At 40.7% G+C, this 12050-nt stretch overlaps 1 protein-coding gene across 6 annotated transcripts in view; it reads left to right on the forward strand.

Moving 5' to 3' along the window:
- Window positions 1–364: 364 nt before the first annotated feature.
- The window catches only part of pecam1b (platelet and endothelial cell adhesion molecule 1b), a 20759-nt gene continuing 9073 nt past the window's right edge, over window positions 365–12050 (forward strand). For 2 of the 6 annotated variants that reach the window (XM_080028694.1, XM_080028696.1), the window contains exons 1-9: window positions 365–491; window positions 605–628; window positions 5247–5543; window positions 6091–6372; window positions 6465–6740; window positions 7038–7298; window positions 7781–8059; window positions 9269–9547; window positions 10283–10384. In XM_080028694.1, coding sequence (XP_079884820.1) covers window positions 437–491; window positions 605–628; window positions 5247–5543; window positions 6091–6372; window positions 6465–6740; window positions 7038–7298; window positions 7781–8059; window positions 9269–9547; window positions 10283–10384 — 1855 coding nt within the window. In that variant the 5' untranslated portion in view covers window positions 365–436. Of the gene's footprint in view, window positions 492–604; window positions 629–5246; window positions 5544–6090; window positions 6373–6464; window positions 6741–7037; window positions 7299–7780; window positions 8060–9268; window positions 9548–10282; window positions 10436–10521; window positions 10553–11456; window positions 11537–12050 lie in introns of all 6 variants that reach the window. The other 4 variants (XM_080028695.1, XM_080028697.1, XM_080028698.1 and 1 more) reach the window with 4 other exon arrangements.

Consider the following 12050-nt stretch of genomic DNA (forward strand, 5'->3'; position numbering starts at 1 on the left):
CCTTACTACTGTTCCCCAAGCAATACAACACTATTTTGACTACCATTTTACACACACACACACACACATGCATACACACACACACACACATACACACACACACTTCCATGAAGGAGAGCAAAGGAGAACATTCCACAACAGCAAAAGAGCCGGGCGGGCACGAACATCCTGAGGAAACAACACTCACTTCCTTTGCGAATTAAGCCAAGCCGACGGACAGGCTGCTGGGGATGATAACCGCCTCTGCCTGGCTGACCAGTGAGTGGCCGAGGTAGAGCACCACCTTAGTGTCCCTCTCCCCACGCCCACCACAATCAGATCTGGTCCCCCCCCAAAGACCAGCCGTTATACAGCCAGACTATAGTCACAAGCCTGGTGAGCGCCAAGACAGCCAGCCGCATTGGGAGCCTTCACGGTGTGTCCCCTCTCAGACAGGATGGGCCTCCTACCACCACTACCGCTACTGCTCACCTTCACACTCCTGTCCAGCTGTAAGACTGGAGGCCTTTTATATCGCCTTTTTTGGATTTCTTTTTGTGGAAGTGCTTGATTAGATTTGTGTCTATAACATGCTGATTTATTTTCTTTTTCTTGCTCCATCCAGGGAGAGTGGTGGACGCACAGCGATGTAAGTATGATCTAAATAAAAGGTTTAAGAGACACTTAAAAGGTGGAATCAGCCATTCTGGAATAATGCTTGTTGTCAATAAAATAGTTTTTGTGAAATTCTGAGCCTAGGCTATGTAAACTGGTATGTTGCTAGCCATGGAGGGGGAAGGGGGGGCTCTTTGTTAACATGACCTTTGTTTACATACCAGTTTACAGAGCCTATGCTTTGCATTAACACCAGATTTATTTTCCTTTCACACACTACTGATAGCGGATTGTGAGGAGATACTCACTCATTTTGAAAAAAGTTATTTTGATAACAAGCGAATCGCCTTTAACCAGAATTTGATTTTTCTTTACATACTGAATATCCTAGAATCTTCATTGGTTGCAGCAATCTTGTAGTCTGAGAAAAATGGCCCGGTGTTCAGGGAGGAATAATTGCTTTTCTTAGCATTTTGTCGTGGACCTTGTTCTACAGTTATCTGGGCTCTGAGTTGGACTTTTTTAAACTAGTTTTCTGGCACTAAAAAAGACAAGGTCAATCAATGGAAACTGTCCTGTTTGTTATCGGAATTCTCTGATCATTGGTGTGTGTTATGGTGGAAAGCTGTGGTCGTAGGCGTTAGGAACATGTTGGAGAGCCGTGTCACATGCCTCTGTCACTAGGAGTGGGTCAGGGATGGAAGGCATGAGTCAGTGTGGATGAGTATTGGTAGAGATGGAGGCATCATCTGATTGGGTTGCTTATATTTGATGTTGGGTCTTAGATGAATGAGTTATCAATTGGACCTGTGTGATGTTGTTCATGTTTTTGGGGTCCTTAAGAGGTAAACTGCCCTGTATTTTACTTAAAAACAGCAAGGATTGAAGAAAATCTGAAAAATCAACTTAATCATTCTGTAATAATATTACCACAATATACATAATTTTTAAAAGTTGAAAAGAAAAGGCCTTGTTATGGGCATTTCAAGTGTTTTTTTATTATACGGTATATAAGCTTTTATTGAATTATTGAGAACAAAATATATTTGGTTTTGCTAAGATCCTGTAAGGCGCGAAACTGCAGTAGAATAGGGAAAGAAAATATGTTTTACTTATATCATCATGAAACTCTGCAAGTTGATTACTCACAATAAAGTTATTCTTTTTTGAATTATATTTTTTTCAGAAATTTTTGAATAAATATCTAATTTATTGTGTAAATCGAGATGTTGGTTTAAGCCAAAGTTAATATCTTAATTTTAATTTTACAATAGTAAAATCCAACGTTCCAGCGTCTTTTGGATACAGGCTTTTTTTTTTTTTATAAATCAAAAAACACAAAGTACTGGTCTGCATTTTCCGCATGTTTTTATGAACAAAATGTATTAATCAGACACTTAACAACATATGAACATATCCTTCAGTAAAACCCTTCAGAATAGTGCTACAAATGGTTACAGAAGGTGAAGTTGAGGTAAGTGCTTTAGAAGTTGAGATTTTGGGGTTCAGATAATTGAAAAAAAAAATTGAGATAAAGGCAGTTAAATTAGTATGTACAGTAAAGTCATTATAAAGTAGTTAATACAGATGCATTGATGGAAAATTATCTTTCCTCTAGTGTAGCAGGTCGAGGTGGAGCTAGTTTTAATGACCTTGTAGACATTAGGTTGTGGTAGTGTAGTTCAGTGGTTCCCAACCTATGGGTTGGGCCCCTCCCAGGGGTACATCTGAGAGGCTCTGTGATGATTAATAGATGAGGAAAGTTTTAGAGGGAAAATCTCTCTTTATGGAACGGCTGTCTTATCAACACTGCTCTTTGTAAAGAGCCTCAAGCAGAAAACAAGTGATGAGATGTGTTTGAATGTGAAGTCCTAAAGGTGGAGTCAGGAACTCTGGTCAATGCTTGTTTCAATAATTAATTGTGAAAATCAGTGAATATCTCCACACGATTCGCCACCTGTCCGTACTGTGCGCTGCAAAAAAAAAGATGGCATTTATACACATCCTATGCTCTGTAAACGACAATGTAAACGAAGGGTATGTAAACAAAGGGGGCCCACCGTAGGTAGCACCATGTCTGCTTACAGAGCCTAGGCCGTGTATTGACACAGGATATTTTTTTCAGGGCACACACAGGAGCGGAAGGTAGCGAATGGTGAGGTGATATTCACTGATTTTCACAAAAAAAGGATTTTAGGGATTTTGACAACAAGCATTCCCCGGAATTGCTGACTCCAAATGTAATCGGAGTAACTAAAGTAACATCAAATGAAAATACCAAATTGAAGTACAACTACCGTACATTTGAACCATCGTACAGTACTTGATTGAGTAACGTTCCACCACTGGCTCAGTATACCCTGACCATGTCTCACGCTGTAAGGAGAGCCTATAGTACATCTCTACCCTGCACGTCTGACTGTTCGTATGATCAAGGCCCTGCCAGCTCCTGATGAATGATGCAGGGTGTGGGCCAGAGTCAGCCAGCTCTAAAACGCTGTGCAGTCCCCAGAGTGGCCTGTTTGTCTAACAAAGTGCTTTCCTGTTGTTTACTGCCCCACACACCCAACCCTGAGTCACAACAGCAGCTTGTTGTCTGCAGTACGCAGCCATGTGGGTGATGTGCTGGAATGGCTTGATGTATACGGGTGCAGATGCTTTCTCTCTCTGAAGAAAACTAAACCGCTGTCAGTTTTGTAAGCAATTTAGTCATTCCTGAAAGACGCTGTTTTCCCTTAAAGTTAAGGTATGTGATGATGGAGAACGCTTGTTGTCAAAATTTAATATCTCCTCATGGTCCGATACCTGTCCATACTGTGTGCACTGAAAAAAATCCAGTGTTGATACACATGACCAGGGCTTTGTAAATGGCCATGTTGCTGGCTACGTTTTGTTGACATGCCCTTTGTTTACGTTCCAATTTACAGAGCCTAGGCTACGTATCAACACCATTTTTATTTCTCAGCGCACACACAGTATGGACAGGTATCGGACCGTGAGGAGATATTCACTGATTTGGCAAAAAGTGATTTTGACAACAAGCGTTCTCCAGAATCACTGACTCAAACTCTAAGATTGGGACAGTCACTTAAACATTCATGAGCTCTATAGAGAATATGTGTTATAAATTATTCGTAGATTTCTCAATATGGTCCTGTCCCTGTGAACCACACATGTATTTGAACTACAATTCTTGGCTTTGGGATCAGCTCAGGTGATTGTCAAAGTTTTAACAAGTTCAATGAGTTTGGGGCTGCGCAGTAAAAAAAATTCCTGAGAGAAACCCAGGATTGATGACTGTCAGCAGACCGGAAAGGTTTTTTCAAATAGATTTTAATGATTTACTTCATATTCTGGCATTTCTTTAAAAAAATGTCTAGCATCAGATACCAAACAAAAAATGGTACAGTCATGCTTTCATGCATTGTTCCTTATGTGAGTCACATACTAACATAAGATGCTGTCATCAGCATGAAGCAATCTCACGGTAACACATCAGCTTCCCGAGTGCCAAGCTGAGACACAATCTTATGGCAAAATGTAACGGAAATTTCAGAAGTAGTCATTTCAAATATGAAAACAACGTGACCATTCAGGAGTGTTGATTTAAATGGGAAAGGAAAATGACTAACAGGAAATTCTATTCAATCTAACTCTATACAAACTTTGAGCGAGGGACCAGCATGTTACAGTCAAAAAAGTATATATCTGCTAGTGTACAGGACAGGACAATTACTGAGTTCACGTCAGGATGAATTTGGACATAGACATCGAATAAAGGAAGAAGTCCTTGAAAGATATACAGTAAAAAAAGTGACCTATATTATAAGAGCTACAACATATACTGTTAACATCAGAATCAGAATCAGATTTATTTGTCATTGCACCGTTACAGAACAACAAAATTTCATTTCAGTTCACACCCCGCCAAGAAACATAGAAAGACAGTGACAATAACATGGGTGGACAGGAGAGAGTGTAACTGTAGGTTTGTTTAGCGTACGCCGTGCTCCTATTTTCATAGAAAGAAAAGGAGAACAACAGGGAAAGACAGGTTAAACATTCAGGCATGTAAAGTTGTAGTAGTATAAAGTATTATTCTGGCCTAAATCACTTTATATCAAACTAGTCTGTTATCTTTAGGGAAGCCCTGGAATCCATATTGCCTATACGGTATATAGTAGTGGTGTAGCTGAACAGTTTGCTCAGATGTTTTACTCCTACTGAGAAGCCATGTACTAACAAAACCTTTAAAGGTGGAGTCAGTGATTCTGGAAAACGCTTGTTGTCAATACCACTTTTTGTCAAAATCTGTGAAAACCTGCTCACTATCCGCTACCTGTCTGTACTGTGCACTGAAAAAAATCTGGTGTTAATACACATCCTAGGCTCTGAAAACTGGCATGTTACTCGCTATGGTGGGCCCCTTTTGTTTACATACCCCAGTTCACAAAGTCTTTATTAACACTGGGTTTTCTTTTACGGACAAGTAGCGTATCGTAAGGATTTAGAAAAAAGTGATTTTATTTCCTTCAGCATCGCCGGACTGCACCTTTAACTTTTTTTTAAAGAGCTATCAATTGAACCAAACTCTTATTTAGTGGGGTAGATCAGCTTGTACATTAAGCTTTGTGTTCTGTGATCCCTGTTAGCATTCACAATAAGAGACATGGACCTGTCCTTCGAGCCCAGTGCTGATGTGATACGGGACACCAATGTGACTGTGAGGTGCCAGGCCACGGTCAGCAGCTCGGGCCAAGAGACGCTCAGTCGCGAGTACACCATTTACAAGGACGGCAACATAATCTACACCAAGACCACCAGCACCTCCGAGGCTGTGCTGTACCCACTGCCTCAAGCCAGAGTCTCCAACAGCGGAAAATACAAGTGCACCGTCAACATTGAGGGCGAACAGAGGGCCAGTGGAGCCAAAAAACTTACAGTAACAGGTTGGTGTTTGGTGCTATGGATACAGTATTATCTATTACAGTTCAGTTCAGGTTGATTATATAATGTATTCTGATAGAAGTAAATAAGCTTCAATTGTGCGTAATTTCTTTCAAACAAATTTTTTTTCGTCTTAAATTTTTCATATAAATAAATGTAGGTTACATTCAAGCCATTACCAAACAAGTTGACATAAAGCTTATTAAGCCTATCAGCTCCACAAGACCCGCTCGGTATTTATCGGTATGGCAGTGTTTATAAACTGGTGTGCCCCCCCTCCCGCCGACACTGGCGCAGGAGCTCAGAAAAATCCCTAGAAGCACCCAAAAAAAAGTTTAAGTTGTTGATTCTACTAACAACAGAAGGTATAACATCCATGTGCGTTAACCCAAGGCTTACCTCATGTAGATGACCCGACAGTGTTGTTGTAATTCCTCAGAATTCCTCATGGGAGGAGACAGCAGTTTAACAGTATATAGCTTTAATTGAAATACATGTTTAAGTGATGATTCATTTCTGAGCACAACTTTTTCATGGTTGGGTCTCCAGGCCTGTCAAAGCCAATTCTCCACCTGAACAAGGGTGTGTTCAGTGAAGGGGAGGAGCTGACAGCCATGTGCACAGCGCCCAACGAGACGGGATCTATTTTCTTCTACTTCTACGAGGACTCCATAGAAATCAAGGACATGAAGGTCAACTCCAACTATGCCGAAGCCAAGCTTAGCTTTAAAAGCATCGGCTACCACAAAATCCACTGTGATTACACCGTCCTCGTGACGCCAGAGTCCTTCAAGTCCGGTGTAAGCAACATAGTCACTGTTTCGGTCAAAGGTAAGAGGCGTTTTTTAAAGATTACAGTAATTTTTCAAAGCGTTGGACCAATCTGAGGGATTTTTTTTCACTGATTTTATTTCTCTCCTTAGAGCTTTCCATCACTCCAGTTCTAGAGATGTCCCCTCAATCCAAGATCTATGAAGGAGACCAGCTGGTCATCTGGTGTACCATCGAAAACAATGTGCACACATCTGAAACAATGCACCTCTACCTGAGCCAAGGGAACAAGCTCCTCAGCAGTGGAAGCACTAAAGTCAACCACACCATGGTGGCACTGGCACAGGACCCTGGGGAGTTTGAGTGCAGATTAGACATGAGAATGGGTAATATCGTGAAAGTCGCCACGAAGGCCATTTCAGTAACTGGTAAGTGGACAGAGAAAAAATATAACCTGCGTGTGCCCATTGTGTGTATATAAACCTGGCAGTTTTTCATTTATAAAATGTTGATGATTGTAGGCATTAACTATATTTGTATGGAGGCCCAAAATTGACGAAATATAAGAAGAGGTCGGAGCAGATATATGTCAAATATATAGCTGGAAAAAAACCTATAAGGAATATGTTGGTTCAATAACTAAAATTGAGTGTAAAGAAGTGTAAACATAAAATTTTGCGTCAACATTTACGAAGGCTTACAATGTGTTTTCAATCAATCCACAGAGCTGTTTTCAGTCCCCACTCTCACCATGACTCCAGCCGAAGTCTTTCAAAGGGAAGACATGAGACTTACCTGCAAAAGTGACAGCTACGCCTCTGAAAGAATCAGAAGAGAAGAGATAACTTACACCCTTGAGCCGCTGACCCCCAGGGACACTGGAGTATTTCTTGGCAAGGCCCTGCCGTATGAATTCAACTATACCTGCGTAGCCCAAGCCAAAGGCATCGAGAAACACAGTAAAACCCTGACTGTACGTCCTAAAGGTAAACTTACTCAATGCCTCACTTCTGCCTCACTAGAATGTGTGGTGTTGTGTTTACCTGCACAGTTGGCACAGTGCTAATGCTATGATGAGCATACAGACATGGGCAGTATTGATTTTGTTAATGTAAATAGGATTGTTACCCTCCATGTTTTTTTTAAAAATCTCAACTTAAAGTGGTTTAAAGTATTCATGTATAAGTGATGGATCACATGTCTGTGTAACGTGACAGGGGTCAGCCAGCTTCTCAATGTAACCAACTATGTTTAGTTAGTGGAGACCAAAGAAACAGAGCTTAAGTATGAGGGAACATTGGACTTTCAGGTGCCCAAAAACCTCCAGTATTTAGTTTTCTCTTCCAGAACATCTTATATCAGAATATGCGCTAATATTTCACTAACATAAGCACCATGGCCTCATGGTAAACTTGATTTTGCTGTCCATAGGGATTCAGTGTCTTCTTTTCTTTCTCTTTCTCTATAGTTTCCGTCTCCATTCCAAAGATCTCTGTGATTGGCAGGGCAGTCCTGGGGCGGCCCTTCAAGATCCTCTGTCAGTCGGATACTGGCACCTTCCCCATACAGTACACCCTGTGGAAGGATTACCAACCTCAAAACACAACCCTGGTCAGACACTACAATCAACAAGCTCTCTTCACGGTCTCCATCAGCAACCCATCGGACATCAACAAGTTCATGTGCGAGGCAAACAATAGCAAGAAGGAAGTCCCACTCGGTAGGAAACTCAACGCTTCTGTCATAGGTAAATATCCAAACAAGTCTGTTCTACACTGTTAGTACGTTTTTTTAAAGGTATAGAGTCAGTGATTCCTAGCTATGGTGGGCCGGTCCAAGCCTAATGGTTTACATACCGGTTTATAGAGCCTAAACTATGTATTAACACCAGATTATTTTCAATGCACACACAGTAAAGACTGGAAGCAAGTTGTGAGGAAATATTCACTGATTTTGGCAAAAAGGGATTTTGACAATTTGCCTTTTTTCTGAATGGCTGACTCCACCTTAAATGTGCCTCATCAATACTGTTATTATCACTGTTGTCAATGGATCACCACATTCAAACTGTTTTAAAGTTTGTCCAGTTCTTATGCACTATGAAATACTTTTTATAATCTCTATAACATTATTGAATCATTTAGTTAATACAAAAACTTTCCAAGTTTGTTTATTCAGAAATTGTATTTTTTAAGCAATGTCCTGTAAAAGATTTCGGTATAACTTTGATATAAGGCAACAGATCGATAATTTGGGAAATGCGCTGAGTTGCTTTCTTAAGGAGCGTGATTTGAGAAGGTTGATACCACTCTAATATGTGTTTTGTAAATAGTATGCTATCGCGAGCAACCACTAAGCGTAGCATAAAGACTGGAAATGGGGACATAGCTAACCTGGCTCTTTCCAGTGGTAACAAAATGCACCTCTCAGCTCATCTTAAGCCAAGGTACATGGTATATTTAGTTTGTTTAATCTGTACAGACACACATATAGATATGACAAAGGCTGTTTTACAGGGGGTTGTGTTTCTGACTATTACAAGAGAAATATTCCCAAACATAACTTCCCAAAAAACTGCAGATTGCCGGGTGTTTTTTTAGTTGGTGGGCTTTAGTTGGTGGATTTGTGTTAGCATTAGACAGAACCAGGCTATGTGTGTCCCCTGTATACAATCTGTAGCCTATGGTAAGCTAAGTGAACTGGCTGGATTCATAATGTAACATGCACATAGTGGTATGGATCTTCTCCTCTAACTCTAGGAAAGAAAATAAATAAGCATATTTAAAAAAATGTGAAAAGTATTATTTAAAAAAAAAATCTAGGGACTAATGAGGGAGGAAGTTTTTGTCAAAGTTTAAATTGCACAATAAAAAAAAATAAAAAAAAAAGTGTTTCATTGAGACAGTGTTGACCTGTCTCAACTCTTTCCCTTTCCAACTCTTTTTTTCTCTCCCAGTGCCCCTGTCCAACCCGAGTCTGACCGTCATCCCCAACTTACCAGAAATCTCTGAGGGAGATCATCTCATCCTCATCTGTGGCGTTACGGGCACACCGCCGGTCACCTTTAGTTGGTACCGCGTAGGCGATAGGAAGCCACTGGATGCCGTCACCTCCAACAGCAACAACACATCCTACCAGGTCCCCATGCTGTCCAAAGAGCACAGCGGCAAATACTACTGTGAGGCTGTCAACCACGCTAACAACGTGGTCCAGAGTCAACCCGTTAACATAGAGGGTAAGACTGATGGCTATTCAGGCTCAGCAGGGACCCCATCTGCTCCAGACACTAAAATAACTTGCACTGATTTCAGAACTTTCCAGTCCCAGACTAAGAATGTACATAATCAAACCTGATTGGTCGGAATTTTGCCTATAGTCGAATAATGTCAAAACATGTTTTTTTCTTTCTTCTTTTTTTTCTGCTAATTGATGAATATTCTCCTTTGAGACCGTGGCTTCGATGTTGTACACACCAGAAACACGGGTTGAACTCCCAATTTCAGTTTTTCTTCTTGACTTGGCATAAGAATTGATTTGACCACAATAGGCGATGTATCGTGATGTAGTGTGAGAAACCAAGCAATTCCATGTCAAATCAGACACTCATTTTCCTACATTTTCTAATTAGCACTTCACACAACGTACAGATAAAGTGGCTGATAAAGTCAAGAGATTTTTCTTCAGATATTTGGCCCTCATCCAAAGTAAATGAAGAAAATTGAGAGAGAAAAATCCCTAATGAAGATGAAAAGTTAAGGGGTTCACAGAAGTGATTACAGTGAGTCTTCAGGGGGACTGAATTGAAGAACCATGTAATGTGTAAACAACAGATTATGATCCCTCAGTATCAGGGAATGCATTCAACTCTGCTGTTTTTTCTTTTACTTGGACCTTTGCCATCCTGTCTTATTTTATAAATTTTTTTAACTTTCCCCTTTTTTCTCTGTCTCTCTCTTTCTCCCCCATACAGTGCGAATGGCGCTGTGGAAGAAGGCATTGATCGGGGGCTTCTGTCTGCTTGCGGTGGCCGTGCTGGCGGTGGTGTGTGTGCTGTGCTACAAGTCCAAGAGAGGTAGAGAGAGCTTCACTCCTCCGGCGAGTCGAGCGTCTTATATCTAACTATGTATGAACAAACCAACCCTCCTTTCCCACTACCCCCCCCTCCCTCCCTCCTCCACCCTTCTTCTCACCTCTCCTCTCTTATTGTAGGTAAAAGAGAAGCAGCTGCTGAATTGTCAGTGTGAGTTGGCTTCGACTATACTGTACTTGCTTCCCTCTGAATGTGAACCAGAAACTTTGGTGACTAGTGGATCTAGTTTGATAAGCTGGCTTGGATGGCTGAGGGTCTGTTAGTGTTCAGTTATTTAGAGCCTATGAATAACCACACTGGTTGTTTTGCATGTTTGTACAGTGGAAACAACATAGACGTAACACAACAACCTTTTTCCAAGTGTATGGGTTGATTTCCTTGCTTGTAGGTAGTAAGTAGTTCAACTTGGAGTCAGTGATTTTGGTCATAATCAGTAAATATCTACTCATGATCCCTGTATCTGTAGCTGATTTTGACAAAAAGGGATTTTGACAACATGCGTTCTCCTAAATCACTGACTCCACCTTTAACTGTTGGCATTATATGATATGACATCATAGACCACAATGGACATACGTCTGACTTTATTGTGCCTGTCCATGACCATCTGAATACAGTGTTAATATGTCAAATTGACACTTGGCGTTTAGTGAATGTACGCACATAGGGCAAAGAAGCATTTTGCCAGCAACACATACGGAAGAAGGAATAATTTGGCAAAAAAAAATTGTTAATGTTGCTGATGATGTTAACAATACAGTTCTTACTTTGCAAGTTAGAAACAAGTTAGTGTGCATGTTTGTTCGGGCCCAGTGATACACACAATGTATTTTTAATGACAACAAAGAGCTCCACAGGGAACCTTAAGCACACGGGAGTGGCGCCATCTTACAGTAAAAAGGCTGCAACATGCAAAACTGCCAGTATGGTTGTCGATAGTGTATCAGAATGAATCACATGCTTTTCACGCTTCTTAGATCCTTTTTGGCATTCAGTAGATTTTTGCCTTGACTTCACTGCTGCCAAAGTTGACTTTATTTTCACCATTTCTCAGAAAGCCTTCGAGCCCTAAATCAGATGACTCTTTAACAGTGAATCTTACCCACGACACAGAGGTTTATAACGCGGCCACAGGTAGCTCGGTTTTACTATTTTCCTGTCCTCGTTAGTCATTAACTTAACAGCCATCCATCATTTGTCTTGCCTCAGTCATAGCAAGTTTCCAGTTGTAGCCTCTGCAATCCATTGTCCTCCTTCCATGTTCTAATCTGCATGCAGGGCTCACATGGTTTATTTATATCATATAGGGGAGAACGGGGTAATCTGAGACACTTTTTACATTTGCTCCCCTCTAAGCGATCTAAAATGATTCATCACTCAAATTTACACATTTCCCATTAATTCAGGATGTTTTCTGGAAATGGGCATTAGCAGAATTTATTCAAGACAAGGGGCAGTGAAAATATGATTGTTTTAAAAAAAAGTTGTCATGTGTCTCACTTTACCCCAGCAGTGGGGTAAACTGAGACAGACCAGAAAAATCAAGGGGGTAAACTGATCCACTTACTTTTTCCACTCTGAAACTACCATAACAACACAAATTGTAACAGTTAGAATCCTGACAACTAGCTTGAAAGCCAAATATTAC

This window comes from Ammodytes marinus, assembly GCF_949987685.1.
Source record: "Ammodytes marinus genome assembly, chromosome: 6".
NCBI lineage: Eukaryota > Metazoa > Chordata > Actinopteri > Uranoscopiformes > Ammodytidae > Ammodytes > Ammodytes marinus.